The 15,436-nt window shown below is 35.5% G+C and overlaps 1 protein-coding gene across 1 annotated transcript in view; it reads right to left on the bottom strand.

Annotated features, from left to right (window-relative positions):
* Window positions 1–261: 261 nt before the first annotated feature.
* triqk (triple QxxK/R motif containing) overlaps window positions 262–15,436 on the bottom strand; it is a 49,962-nt gene continuing 34,787 nt past the window's right edge. Inside the window, exon 4 of the mRNA XM_056479979.1 lies at window positions 262–626. Within this exon, the coding sequence (XP_056335954.1) occupies window positions 519–626 (108 nt within the window). The 3' untranslated portion in view covers window positions 262–518. The remainder of the gene's footprint in view (window positions 627–15,436) is intronic.

The raw sequence follows: 15,436 nt of genomic DNA, 5'->3' as shown, positions 1-15,436 counted from the left end.
TCTTCATTTGCCACATCTACAAAGCGAGGGTGGTAGCTTTTTTTAGTGAAGAAAAAAAATCTATGAAGTTGTTTTTCAATGAAAATCTTGTTTTGATTGTATCAAAAACAACATCCTTGGAATCCTGCTATAAATAGCTCTTTTCATATTTCATGCAGAAAGCATCTCGAAAGGCATGAGAGAGAGTTAAAGATGAGAGAAAAAAATCATTTCTGGATGAACTAAAAGGTTCAAGTAGAAAGCGAGTTGGTTCTTCAAATCTCAAAGCTGCGGGGCATGTGGAGCTTTATTAATAATCGAAAAGGTTATTCTGTATAAACACTGCGAAAATAAGGTAGCTTCATGCTTCTGTGCACTTTTAAGACTCGTCTTCTTTCCTTTCATGCGCATTCTGCTGGTATAAAAAGGCATGGAAGGGACAAAGATGAGAAATGTGTGATACTCTGAAACTGCTGGCACTTCATGAGTGGGTCCAGACACCCAGAATCCTCTGAGAGCGCGAACGTGAGAAAAGTCCTTCAATCCATGTCCACATCGAGATCCAGCTCTGTGCTCAGGTTGAGGTAGAAAAATGCATAGACGCCCAGCAGGAAGAGCAGAACAGCCACAATCACCAATATGATGTCCTGTAATCAGAGAAAAACAAAAACGGTTTCTAAATAACAAAGAGGAACTATCAGAAAATGAGTGGAACGACATTGTAAAAAAGATCTGTTAATTAACAGTTTCCATATTTTGTGATTCGCAAGTGTTTTCTGTTTATTTACAGTTGTGAATTACACTGTGGGACCTCTATCTCTGATCTGTCGACTTCTGATGTTGGAAATTCACCTCTACAGTTTAACAAAGTGACTTATTGACATTTTAGTGGTTTGAAGTGATATAATGGATAAGACATAATATATAGAGAAATGCATCTGTAAAATAACAGTAAATGTACTGGCAGTTTATTACTAGGTCTTTGTACAATGATATACAACACTAACCCAGATAATACATCATTTTAAAGTATCAAAAATGTTAATACTAGCAATTCAATTTATAATGCAATTCAAAAGGATACTGTAAATAAACGGGGAAAAATAAAAACATGAATCATAAAATATGGAAAACTGCTAATTTACAAATATTTTATACAATGTGGCATCAAATTAATTAATAAAATTCTAAACTGTAATGGAGACATTAAAATAACTACTTTATACTTGGAACTATACAACTATTGATTGTCAAATCAATACTTTTAAAACTACTAAAAGTACTAGTGCCTAAATAGTGCTCGAACTGATTCTTCCTTTTTTACAAAGGCCAACAAAATGATATTTGATAGCTATAATTACAGCTTTTTTTCTTAAAAAAAAAAATAAAAAATAAAAAAACCAAAAACTTAAATTAATCAAATATAAAAAGTTTAAAAAGTACATGTACTGTAGAATAGAAGTAAATACAAAATCACAACAAATCTACACAGTAAATTTACAATAAACTCTAACTAAAATAATTTCACACAAAGTAACAGTTTCAGTACGAATAACAGCTAAATGTTCTGTATTCAATAGCTTAGGCTCAGTTGAAACACATCTCACCTACATTTTTGCAAAACATAAAACACATTGCTCCGTCTGCGTTTTGTTGCACGTTAAAGATGACAAATCCACTAGAAAGCGCTGTGCACATTTCTGTGAATCTGAAATACATTACTTGGGGTATGTTTTGATGTACGTTTCAGATACACTCCACAAGAAGCCACAGGTTGTACAGATCCCCTATATAGTGAATTTAAAAATGCAGACTATTCAATTCTTCATGTAAAGAAGCACGTTTCACCCGTGCTTCAGATTTCATTCAACAGCTCTGGCATTCTTTGAATGAATCACTGAATTCTGTTTTCTAATTTGGCCCAAGTACGTACATACATACCAGTTATACAGATACAACTTCGGCACCCAATCATAGTATTAACAAATGTTTTTTAGTGATCCAGTCATTGTGATTTGTCAAGATGCATTACTGTTTCCATCTGGTATTAACAATACCATGTGTTTTGATTTCGTTGTGACCCCTCCCATTAACTTCATCAGGCTCTACATCACTTTCATGGGTGCACTCAATGTGAAGACTACTATTAAATAAACAAACTCATGTTACATGGCCTAAAATTGCACACGAAAGAAAGCAAATGAAACCAGAGTTCATGGCAACTATTATTCTGATCAGAATTTGCTATATAGGAAGGGCATCCACTGTGTAAAACATATGCTGAAGGAGTTGGCGGTTCATTCCGCTGTGACAAACCCTCATAAATACAAGGATTAAGCTGAAGGAAAATGAATGAATGAATTTGCAATATGACCTTTCTCCAAACCTTTCTCCAAAATGTCCCATAACAATCATGTTTTCAGTCAGTAAATAGATAGTAGGTGGTCTTTTGTGGCTTTCTTAAAGCATTAACAATATAAAAGAAAGCAAACCAAGCTGAAACACTTTGTCTACTTGTGTCACACTGAACAAAACTCAATGCATCATAAAAAGCAACTAATTTGAAGAAACTTTAACTTTAAGAACCTTTTTAGTCTACAAACAAGGTAACCTACTGTGTACAGAAAAATATTAATTGATTAGACAGCTCTTTTTCCAGGAAAAAAAGGAGCTGAACCATCATATTTTCCAGAGTGTTTATGCTGCATTATTAAAAATGCATATTTAATACCGTTTTAAAATACCAAAAAAGCTGCAATGCCATTCCCTGGTAGTTTGAGAATGAAACACATTTCCTTTCATGATCATAGACTCAGGATTGATCATAACCATTCATAGATTTGTAATTCTCAGCACAAACATTGAGCAGAAGTATGAGTGTATTTTGGGCTCTTTATCTTCCTCTCGCTGTGCTACAAACAGGGTTTGTCAGACTCAGCAGGCTCAGAGAAAGCTAATCTCCCAGAAATGTCTTCGTTCTAATTAAGAGTTGTTGGGAGCTTAATGCCCGAGCTAAATTGATGATGGCTGAAGGAGTGGTATTCAAGCATGAATTAGATTTAAAGCAGTCATTTATTACCTTTTGTGTTAAATTACAATCCTCATCAACCTCGGTTTCATTAGAAGCACTCAAGTATTTAAGAAAGCAATTGTTCTTCATCTTGATAACTCGTTATCAAACTTTCTAATCAAAACTTGTGTGCTTGTGGGACTTTTATGCCTCCGTGTAACAAGTTGATGTTGTTTTCTAGACATGAATTACTAGTATATACACTACAATCTGAAAATAGAAACATTTTTATACTTTTATACTTGGATCACATTTTAATCTAATGTGTAAAGTATATTAGGGTGTTTTCACACCTGTAGATCAATTGTTTTGTTCCAAAACAGGGATTGAAATTGTTACAATGTTGCACTTTGTTCTTGGTGCGGTTCACTTTCACACTGCAACGTTTCTAAACGGACCAAAATAGCTAAAATAAGTCACGTGTGAGTAAACTCTCCTCACATTGGTCAGAGTTCCACGATTTATTTTTCAGAGTCTCGCTCAGCTGTCATGCATCCTTATTTTAATTTATTACGATGAGCAAGACGACATTATAAGCGATAAGCTGCACTTTCATTTTGAATTGTGACACCCACAGACATCGTCCCCAAATATAAATCAGAGAGGTAAGACTTTCTCAAGAGCTTCGATCAGTTTTCCTAACAAACAAACAGCTCTCGTTAATAGCTCAGCATGCTTTCACTTTTGTATTTGACATGAAACGCACATTTATCGGTAGGATGACATCTCGCCCTACTCATAATTCTCTCTTGCATCATATATATGCCTATTACATATCCATAATACACTGTGATATAGCCTGGTTCGTTAGATCTTTGGATTGCTTTGCTTTCTCACTACAATCAATCCGCTCCAGAGTTCGTTTCAATCAATCTGAGACCACCTTATTCAGGCGATCTCTGACAGATTGCGTGATTGCTGGATTCACATACAGTATGCCAAACAAACCACGCTAACTGGGGAAATGCGCCAGCTTTCAAAACAAAAGTGTAGGTGTGAAAGCACCCTTAGACAATGCAAAATACCTTTCACAAAAATGCCACAAATAATTAAAAAAAACAAACGGGATGTAAACTTTTACATAAGATTATTTGTGTCATTTCAGAGTATTCCTTGCATTAATTTCAGGAAGAACCGTATAAGAACTACCAAAAATGTTTAACTGATAACTCCAGCATTACTTCCCTAACAAAAGTATTTAGTTTTGTAACAAATTTGGTTAATGCAGTCTATGGTTTTCACTGGCTGTCCATAAAAAAAAATGGCTACTTTGACCCTCTAAAACAGTGTTCCCCAACCTTTTCATCACCACGGACTGGTTTTACTTAGATTGCTGGGTGACCATCAACTGTTTTCTCAGAGGATGACAAGCTGACAAAACACTGCCGTAACACTGATACATGTTTTAGTTTTGAAGAAAATTAACAAGCACTGCAGTGTTTGGTTAGTCTACTGAAATGTGAATATTCCAATCAAAGTTTGAAGCTGCTTGGATCTTGACATGCATCTCGCGGCATTTTAAAAGACTTTCAACTCTGTGCACCTGGATGGTAATGAAATAATGAACTTGCGCACAGAAAAGATGCGATATGCGAATGGACTATAAAGGTTGACAAATGGGTTGCGGATCCATTCCACGGCAATTCATGGGTCCTTCATTGTGCCTATTCCCCTTCACAAAGAAAATTTCCAAAGATCAAGACTGAATGTGGAGGATAATCTCCATTGTGTTATCAATAAGCTTGTGTTTACAGTATATACAGTACGCTTGTATAATTATAACCACCTCCAAGGATAGTGGCGAGTATCTGACATTGTCATTTTGTAGGTCAAGGGGTAAAACATTTCAGAACCCCTGATCTACAATGCATCCGGAAAGTATTCATAGCGCTTCACCTTTCCCCACATTTTTTTATGTTACAGCCTTATTCCAAAATGGATTAAATTAATTTATTTCCTACATTCTACACACAATACCCCATAATGACAACGTGAAAAAAAGATTTTTCGAAATTGTTGCAAATTTATTAAAAATAAAAAACCTGAAAAATCACATGTGCATAAGTATTAACAGCCTTAGCTCAATACTTTGTTTATGCACCCTTGGCAGAAATTACAGCCTCAAGTCATTTTGAATTTGATGCCACAAGCTTGGCACACCTGTCTTTAGGAATTTTTGCACATTCCTCTTTGCAGTGCCTCTCAAGCTCTATCAGGTTGGATGGGAAGTGACAGTGTACAGCCATTTTCAGATCTCTCTAGAGATGTTCAATAGGATTTAGGTTTGGGCTCTGGCTGGGCCACTCAAAAACATTCACCAGGTTGTTGTGAAGCCAGTCCATTGATATTTTGGCGGTTTGCTTTGGCTCATTGTCTTGCTAGAAAATGAACCGTCGCCCCAGTCTGAGATCAAGAGCACTCTGAAGCAGTTTTAGTCTCATCAGACCAGAGAATTTTGTTTCAGATGCTTTTTGGCAAATTCAGGCAGGCTGCTATGTGCCCTTTACTAAGGAGTGGCTTCCGTCTGGCAACTCTACCATACAGTCCTGATTGGTGGATTGCTGCACAGATGGTTGTCCTTCTTCAATGTTCTCCTCTCTCCACAGAAGAACGCTGGAGCTCAGAGAGTGACCATCGGGTTATTGATCGCCTCCCTGACCCTTCTCAGCTTAGATCAGGGGTTTTCAAACTGTGGTGGGGCACCTATTAAGGGGGGCACGAGACATTGACGTGTGCACTCGAGTAAATTATAATGACAATATTTATGTGTTCACAAGAGGTGTATTATTAATATGATTAATGTTAGCTCCACAGCTAACTACCATGCACCTGTAGAGTTAATACCTACAAATAAAATGGAGCGGGTGCTTTTTAAAACGAATGACGGTGATTGAATGAAAGTCAAACTGGTGAGCCGTCTGACAAAAAAGTGCCCTTCTGAATCAAATCAGCAGGACGCCCTTCTGGATCTTTCACTAACTTTGAAGACACTACTGACTGTTTACGTGGACATCAGTAATAGTTATTTGCCTTAATCTGAATAAGACAATAATATAACTACGTGAAGTGCTTCTTGAATGTTGCGTCACTAGGCCATTCACGTCTGCAGAGTCTCATGTAATTTTGGGTGTTTTATCTTAAATTTCTCGACTTTAACTACAGTTTGGCAGTTTAACTTTCACTCATGAACATTTCATTCAATCCCCCTGACAAACTGGGGTATTTGATGCAAATATGAAGTAAGGACTGGAGGAAGAGTGATGTTTATATTGATACTACATTTCGCAATATGTGTGTGCGGTCCTTTACTGACAGCCTCGTGCGTGGATCTTGTGACAAAATGTGGCGAAAATTCCTACATGACGGTAATAGTTTCATTGCGGTGTTCACTTTAATAAAGCCACTAATATATGCATACTCCACACGTCATAATTCCATTTCAGTTTAGTTCAATTATGTCTTTAGTCGGATTAAGGGGATCAAAAAATTACATGGTAGACTCTTAATCAGAGTATTGTCTTATATCATATTAAAATCGTATTCAAGTATTGTTGCCCATCTAAACATACTCAATGTTCCACTCAACCACACCATCAAGGCTCTGCGAACTTGGCTGTGTGAAGCAGCATTTTCCGTATGTATGTACGTACAACAAAAGCAAGTATGGCTCATGCTTATAGACAGAGGAAGATGATTTACGGTTAGTCGTGTCAGGAATCCAACCACAGATTAGCATGTTGTCTTCACAGAAAAAGGCTCATCACACTGAATCAGGTAAGCTGTATTATTATGTTTTAATGTAATCAATGCTACACACTTTAAACGCAGCAAGCGAGTGAAATTGGACAAACTTGGGAGGGCGTGTGTTCTAAAAGTTTGAAAACCCCTGGCTTAGATGGCCGGCCAGCTCTAGGAAGAGTCCACTTACGGATGATGGAGGCCACTGTGCTCATTGGAACTTTCAGAGAAACATCTTAAGAATGATCAGTGGAAACAGAATGTACCTGAGCTCAATTTAGAGCTTCATGGCCAAGGCTGTGAATACTTTTCTTTTTTTTTTTTATGAATTTGCAACAATTTCCAAAAATCTTTTTTCACATTGTCATTATGGAGTATTGTGTGTAGAATTTTGAGGAAATAAATGAATTTAAACCATTTGGGAATAAGGCTGTAACATAAAAAATGTGGAAAAAGTAAAGCGCTACATTGAATAAAATTATTCAAAGATGATTCCTTGGATTTACTAAATTTTTTTACGTTAAGTGGTTGTAAACAATTTATTTGGGCTGAATTTAAACAAACAAATTAAGTTGAACATTATTAAATTTGTTTGTTTAAATTCAACACAAATAAACAGTTTGCAACAGTTTTGCATGGAACACTTTTTTCAGTGTATGAATATCATTCCGGATGCACTGTACATTGTAAAAGTGCTATATAAATGAAGATGGCTTGACTTGAATCAATGCCTTAAACCTTAGTTTTATTCAGGTCAAACCTCCTGTAAGACCTCAGAGGTCCTACTTGTTCTTTTACGAACAGGATACAAACCAGTGTCTCTTGTATAGAAGGCAGGAAAACAAACAAGAACACTAAAGGTCGAAGCCTTCAGTAAGAATCCTTTCAGGAGAGAAAGGTTACCTGCACAGCTCCTTCTTGCTGGCCTCTGATACTCTCAATACCCTAAACCTCACTCCCACCCAAGTCACAACATAAGTGTAGTCTGAGATCTTCTGCTTGCCCCATTCAGAAAAGAAATCGAATTGGTATTTAAGTTGGACAAACTAACAAGAGCACTAATGACTGTCTAATCACCAGACCACAGCATTGTGTATCATCTTAAAGTTGTCTAAAAGTATGTCTTTCCAAGACAGATGCATAGAAAGAAGAACAGACACAAAGACAGAGAAAGTGAAATAATAAATCACACACTTCCATCTATTCCCCCTCCTGTGTTCATTCACACATAAACACACGCACACACATACACATCAAACACAGAGCAGCATGCAAATCCACCCCGAGCAGCAGAGATAAGCCACCCAGCAAACAGGAGGCTAATAATAATTCGAGCAGATAAATTGTAAAGGGCTATTAAAAGGCTCGGCGACGGCCATGACTATCTGTGTACAAGCGGCGGCGGCAGTCATCAGTGTGTATGTCCTCATTAGCACTCGCTGCCCGCTGCATTTATCTTGTTCCAGCCAGACTGCAAACAGCTTAAGCCTCTCTTAATTGGAAAACTTTTAAATTTCATGCACTTTAGTTTCAAACATTACCAGAGGCTCCCGCTGATTCACGTTCTTTATTTAACTGCTTTGTGTCGGAGCCTAAGTGTCATCGCATCCAAAGGGAATTGTTTTGCGTTTGTCTCTCGTGAGACGTGTGGCAAATATTTTCAAATGTTCAATAAAGGCTATGGAATAAACGAATGTTCACGTGTGTCGTTTTTTACAACATAAACATAAATAATAAGACTGAACAAGATGAATAAATAAAAATATATAATATATGAAATATATAAATAACAACGACGACGTGGTGGAGCAGCGAGAAGCTCAATCGCCTCAATAGCTGGGGTGAGTCGGTTGTCCGTATCTGTGTGTGAATGGGTGTGTATGGATGTTTTCCAGTGATAGGTTGCAGCTGGAAGGGCATCCGCTGCGTGGAACATGTGCTGGATAAGTTGGTGGTTCATTCCGCTGTGGCGACCCCTGATTAGTAAAGGGACTAAGCCGAAAAAAGGAAATGAAAGAATAAATAGAAATAACAACATTTAATAGCAAGTGGTTTAAGCAAGTATAGTTATTGTATTCTACAGTTTGCAAGGGAACATTTTTCTAAAGGGATAAGCACAAGTTTGCATTGCAACGTATAGACAACTATGTAAAGACTAAACTCGCTAGAGCAACCTGCTTTAATGTATCTAAAAAGGCATTGTCTATTTATTTATTTATTTATTTAACAAATATTATAAAAATTGAGCTTATTCAGCTTTTTCAGAATATGTTTTGCATATTTTAAACTAAACAATATGTATAAATAAAGTAAAAATAAAATAAACAAATAAATAAAATAAAAAATAATTACACATTTCTAAAATAATTATTTTAATAATGAAATTATTAAAAAATAATTAATAAAAACTTCACGCACACTGTGACATTTTTCTTAAAGGGTAAGCACAAGTTTACATTGCCATTTATGTATAGACAAAACACGCTGGAGCGACCTGCTTTAATATTTAAAAAAAATGTATTTATCTTGCATATATTGTAAATATTAAGCTTATTTGACTTTTTCAGATTTTGTTTTAATTGCATGACTGTATATTTTAAACTAAGCAAAATATATAAAAAATATTCCAGAGAATAAAAATAAATCAATAATTACACTTTTATTTCTATTTAGGTTACAGTTTAAGTTCCTTAAGTTAAGAATAATTAATTTAAAAACAAATATCTATTTTAAAGTGATATTAACTTCATTTCAATTAATAAAAAGATTGAGTTAATCATTTTAGTTAACAACAAAAACCCTGTTGCACCTGTACATTTTTAAATAACTTGGTAGAGTCTGACCCAATCAGTGACCCAAAAATCCCTGAAGTAAAAATCCATGAATACAGATGTGGTCTCATATTCTTTCATGAGAAAAAGACACACAGTAAGTCCAGAGGAGGCTGTGTGAAAATGAAATTGTCAGATGAGGATCTCCGAGTGGAGAGAGGAGACCTTGTTGTCTTGAGGAAGCTAATAATTCAGCGGCCTACGCTTCAGTCACTCCCACATTCTGATGGAAAACACTGGAAGATTCCCAACAGCATCATGTGGCTCTCAGCAGCAGCTGCGGCAGGACGGGAGTGAGATCCCATTCATCTGGCGACAGGCCACAGTCTCGAGCACACACACACACAATAGGGTTTTCATGTTTTATGGGGACTTCCCATAGACGTAATGATTTTTACACTTTACTGCTTGTATTATCCCAGCCCTAACCCAAAACCCAACTCTCAAAAAAAAAAAATTCCAGAGCACCCGGACGAAACGCACACCAACATGGAAGAACATGCAAACTCCAAACAGAAATGCCAACTCACCCAGCCGAGGCTCAAACCAGCGACCTTCTTGCTGTAAGGCGCTGCGCCATTCTGCACTTTTTTATTTTCAAAATAGTTAATTCTCCTATGACTTTAACTGTAATCCTCATGATGACCAACATTTTTTTTCCTTAAAAGGTCTATACTTGACTATAATCGAGGGAGCATTTAGTCCCCACAATGTTGTGAATACCATGATAAGTGTAAGAACATGCTTAAAAGAAAAATCACTTTTGATGCTTGTTTAAACTACTTATTCAAAATGAGTTGAAATGACACAGTTCTTAATTTTTTTTGGGACAACTTAATTGTTTTATTTAAGTAACTGACAAATGATTCTATGCATGTATTTTTTGTTTTTAATTAAAATTTTTATATACAAAAAGTATATAGCACAATATGATATGTACAAAAGAGTAAATAATTTCAATATCTGTAATTTACGACTTATTTAAACTTGAATATAATTACATTTGAATACTGATCATAATTTATATTTATACATTTACTATTTATTTACAGTTTTATTTTACTACTACTATTTATTTAGACTTATTTTTATTAATTAAACACATTTTTGAAATCTAGGCTGATTTTTCAATTGAACATGAATGACAATTTATATTGTAGAATTAATTTCTTCCACTAAAATTATGGGACCTGGTGTATGTTTCAAAAGTGTTATCCTATCAACAAGGCTAAAAAAAAACAAGATACTACTATGAAAAATGTTTTATTATTATATAATTTGTGTTTTATTTTTAATTTATTTAGGTAAATCAATATCATTTATCAGCAAATGGCCGTTTATTATACATAAGTGATAAATTATGTATTACCATTCATCTGGACACATACACAACACACACACATGCAAAAAAAAAAAAAATTATTGCTGCTTGTTCAAACTACCTGTTGAAAATGATATGAAACAACACAATTCTTGTAATTTCTTTGGCCAGTTTATTTGTTTTATGTTCAGTCTATTTAAATTTGTAAACCATTGAGTTAACTTAAGCATTTTGTGTTGGGACAACATGAAGGAATTGTGTCGGTCCAACTACCTAGTTTTGGGATATGTAGTTCCCAGCATGCTTTTTTCATGGGATTGAATCAAGAGAGGGAAATGTTGACAATAAAAGTAATCTTAGTAGACTGTCTGCTTAATATCTGTTGATCTGTTCCTACAACAGACATTTAACTGACTATAAGAAACTTTGCAAGTACATGTCAACTTACACTAACCCTAACCCAGTGTAACAGTCTACTTATAATCTATTGAGATTTAGTTGGCTTGTAGATGCAATGTAATTTAAATTCAACAAACGGACCATCAAAATAAAGTGTGAACCTTGTTAGAGTTTAATCTTTACTTTAGTTTGAAGATTTAGAAGATTTTCATGCAATGCTTTGAGTTTTGAGATTACCACCTTGCAGCTTAATTAGCAAAAATGCAGTTAGTTGCTTTGCTCAGTGAGAAATAACGGTCCTAGAATGAGTTCTGAGATCAGTTTCAATCAACTGCAAGTCATGAAATATGCTTGAAAATGGCTCTTTAAGTTCATTTAGGATAACTTCAAAAAAGAGACTTCGAACTGTACGACACATAATAGACATCCATGATATTATCAGACTTTTGAGTTTAGGTTTAATAAAAATACAAACATATTTAAACTTGTATTTGATAAAATCATGTTGGACCAACTCAACTGTATTTAATTGTGTACATAGTTTTTTTTAGTTGGTGCTAAACAAATGTATTGCTATTGCGCTATAGGTGAATTGATAAGCCAAATTGTCCATACTGTATGTGTGTGAATGAGTGTATGGGTGTTTCCCAGTAATGGGTTACAGCTGGAAGGGCATTCGCTGCATAAAACATATGCTGGATAAGTTGGCGGTTCATTCCGCTGTGGCGACCCCTGATTAATAAAGGGACTGAGCTGAAAAGAAAATGAATGAATGAATATTTCCCAAATGACTTTAACAGAGCAAGGCATTTTCACAGTATTTCCTATAATATGTTTTCTTCCCGGAGAAAGTCTTATTTGTTTTATTTTGGCTAGAATAAAAGCAATTTTCATTAAAAGAAAATCATTTTAGGATCAATATTATTAGTCCCCTTAAGCTATGATTGTCTCCAGAACACACCACCGTTGTACAATGACTTGCCTAATTACCCTAACTTGCCTAATAAACCCAGTTAAGCCTTTAAATTTCACTTTAAGCTGAATACTAGCATCTTGAAAAATATCTAGTAAAATATGATGTGCTGTCATCATGGCAAAGATAAAACAAATCAGTTATTAGAAATGAGTTGTTAAAATTTATTATGTTCAGAAATGTGTTAAAAAAATATTCTTTCCGTTACAGAAATTGAAAAAAAAAAAATGGGGGCTAATAATTCCAACTTCAACTGATCGTGTGTCTTTGTATGCATTCTCACGCTCCTTTGGTTTCACTGAATTCTGCGGTATGTTCTCATATAGCTCTGTGTTCATAACTTTGGCCCTCACGGCCAGGTGCGGTTCGGCACAGCGGCTTCACCGGCCAACAGAAACAGCTGAAGTGGGATTTTCTGCCCGTGTTAAGTGGTTGTGTAGTTCTCTCAGCTCAGCCCAGGTGTGCTGTAATACTGCTGGCTGGAGACACTCTCTTTGTCAGAGAGGATGACTGTATGTGTGTGAGGTATTAGAGTGTTGACAGACTGTGTAAAAAGACAGAAAAAATGTGAATGGGACTCATAAACATGGTTCGCATAGAGTGAAAGACACAAATATTTGGCCAAATATAAAATGACACAAATATAAAGACAAAATGATTTGATGTAAGATGGCAGCAGGGGCTTCTTTGCATGCAACACTGACAGACATACACTCTTACACTATTTTATATTTTCACAAAATATGATTATGCATGGGCGCCACGGTGGCGCAGTGGGTAGCATGATCACCTCACAGCAAGAAGGTCGCTGGTTCGAGCCTCGGCTGGGTCAGTTGGCATTTCTGTGTAGAGTTTGCATGTTCTCACTGTGTTGGCGTGGGTTTCCTCCGGGTGCTCCGGTTTCCCCCACAAGTCCAAATACATGCGCTATATGTGAATTAGGTAAGCTAAATTGTCTGTAGTATGTATGAGTGTGTGTGACTGAGAGTGTATGGATGTTTCCCAGTAATGGGTTGCAGCTAGAAGGGCATCTGCTGCGTAAAACATGTGCCGGATAAGTTGGCAATTCATTCCGCTGTGGTGACCCTGGATTTATAAAGGGACTAAGCCGAAAAGAAAATGAATGAATGAATGATTATGCATGTTAAAGTTACTAACACCATAAATCGAATATACAGTTAAGCCTGAAATTATTCATACCCCTGGCAAATTCTGACTTTTAAAGTTACTTTTATTCAACCAGTAAGTTTTTATTTTGACTGGAAATGTCACAGGCTTCTCCTAAAATATAATAAAACGATCATTGTGGGAAAAAAAAAAAAGTACATTTTACATTTAGTCATTTAGCAGACGTTTTTGTCCAAAGCGACTTACAATTGATGAGGAATCCATGAATATTTCTTAGCTTTTATTTACATAAACAAAAATTAAGTCAGTATTTGCCAGGGTATGAATAATTTCGGGGTGGACTCTGTATATGTATTTGTATTATTGTTATTCTTGAATTAAAAAAAATATTGTGCATCCATTGCATCTTCTGCATAATTACCTTGGCATTAGATTACAGAAACTAGTTAACACTGCTGTTATTGTTTTTATAATGTGAGTGACATCAAGTTTTGCCTTTTTCTGACCAATGTAACCAATCTCCCTCTATTTTGTAAAGTCATACAAATGCTGTCATTGATTTTGTTCTTGCTATTGGGACCATGAAAATGCAATAACTACATTGGTTTAGTTTCCGTTCCCCACTCTAGAGGTTTGCCCTACGACTACTTCCACTTTAGAAAACCATGTCAATAAGAAAAGGCTTCATTATATTTAGTTTGGATGCCCAATAATCCTAGTTACATATTCAGTATTGGCAGATACTAGAAATTAAGATTACTGCAAATCATTGGCTACCAACTATTAGACATGAAAATGATTCATTAATACCACAATATATCATGAGCCATTGTAAACTGTTTAGTTTTGGCACTTAAAAGTTTTAAACTTTTAGTTTAAAAGTGCTGATTGCATGAATTTTTGTTTATCGTACTTACTAAATTAGTTCGCAAAAGTAAAAAAAACAAAAAGTTTCAGTCGTAAATCTTCTGAAGAGAAAGTGTTTTACTAGGGCTGGGCGATAAAACGATATAGGTATTTATTGACAGTACACCATTGTCAATATCGATTAAAAAAAAATAGTTTGATATGAACCGCTATAGTTTTATTCAAATGTGGCTGGCTAAGTGCATACCAAAACGTGTAGAGAGCGTGCAAGTTTGTTAATTCCAATTGAGGCGCGCAACTTGCATGTATATAGAGAGCGACATGCACATAGTGTGCAAGTGCATTCCCGAATTTTGTGGTGCGAGCACACCACGATTCATGTGACAAGAACTAACAAATCAGCTTCACACTTTGTGTGGAAGTTAAACATTTCAGTAATAATAATAGACTAATTACCACAGACAAACACAGAGCATTCAAACACTGCAGTGCTTTTTACTTTTCTCCACAAGTAAAACTTGTATTGGAACTGCAGCAATGGTTTGTCGGTTTGTTGTCCTCTGAGAAAACGGTTGATGGTCAGTTACGGCAGACGCAGGACGTCAGCATTAAAACCAGAAAGATGTGTCTTTCATTAAAATGTGTCATTTTGCTCACAATTCGTAATTCACAATTTTTTTGCAATATGTATTTGAATAATGACGGTTGGTTCCTTTCATTGAAAGCTCAGCTTTAATTATCATAATTTGTTTTGTTTACAGAGTTTGAGGTTTACTGTCTCATTATTGACATCTTACAGATGTTGATCTACCTTAAAGTTTGCCTGCCATTGCACACTTTTTCTAACATTTAATTTATCAAGTCTCTTTTACGTGTATGTTTATTTTATTAGAAGATATAAGACACGATATACTTTTCTTTAGTTTTTTTAGTTTTGTTTTTTCAATTCAATTCATCTTTATTAATATAGCGCTTCTACAATGTAGATTGTGTCAAAGCAGTTTAACATAGAAGATTATAGTAAATTGAAAGTGTGTCAGTCCGTTCAGTTTAGTTCAGTTCAGTGTGGTATAATTTGCTGAAAGTCCAAACACTGAAGAGCAAATCCATTGATGAGCAGCTCCACAAGT

This window comes from Danio aesculapii, chromosome 19, assembly GCF_903798145.1.
Source record: "Danio aesculapii chromosome 19, fDanAes4.1, whole genome shotgun sequence".
Taxonomy (NCBI): Eukaryota; Metazoa; Chordata; class Actinopteri; order Cypriniformes; family Danionidae; genus Danio; species Danio aesculapii.
The sequence above is the reverse complement of the archived record's forward strand: the minus strand, read 5'-3'. Positions and strand labels throughout refer to the sequence as shown.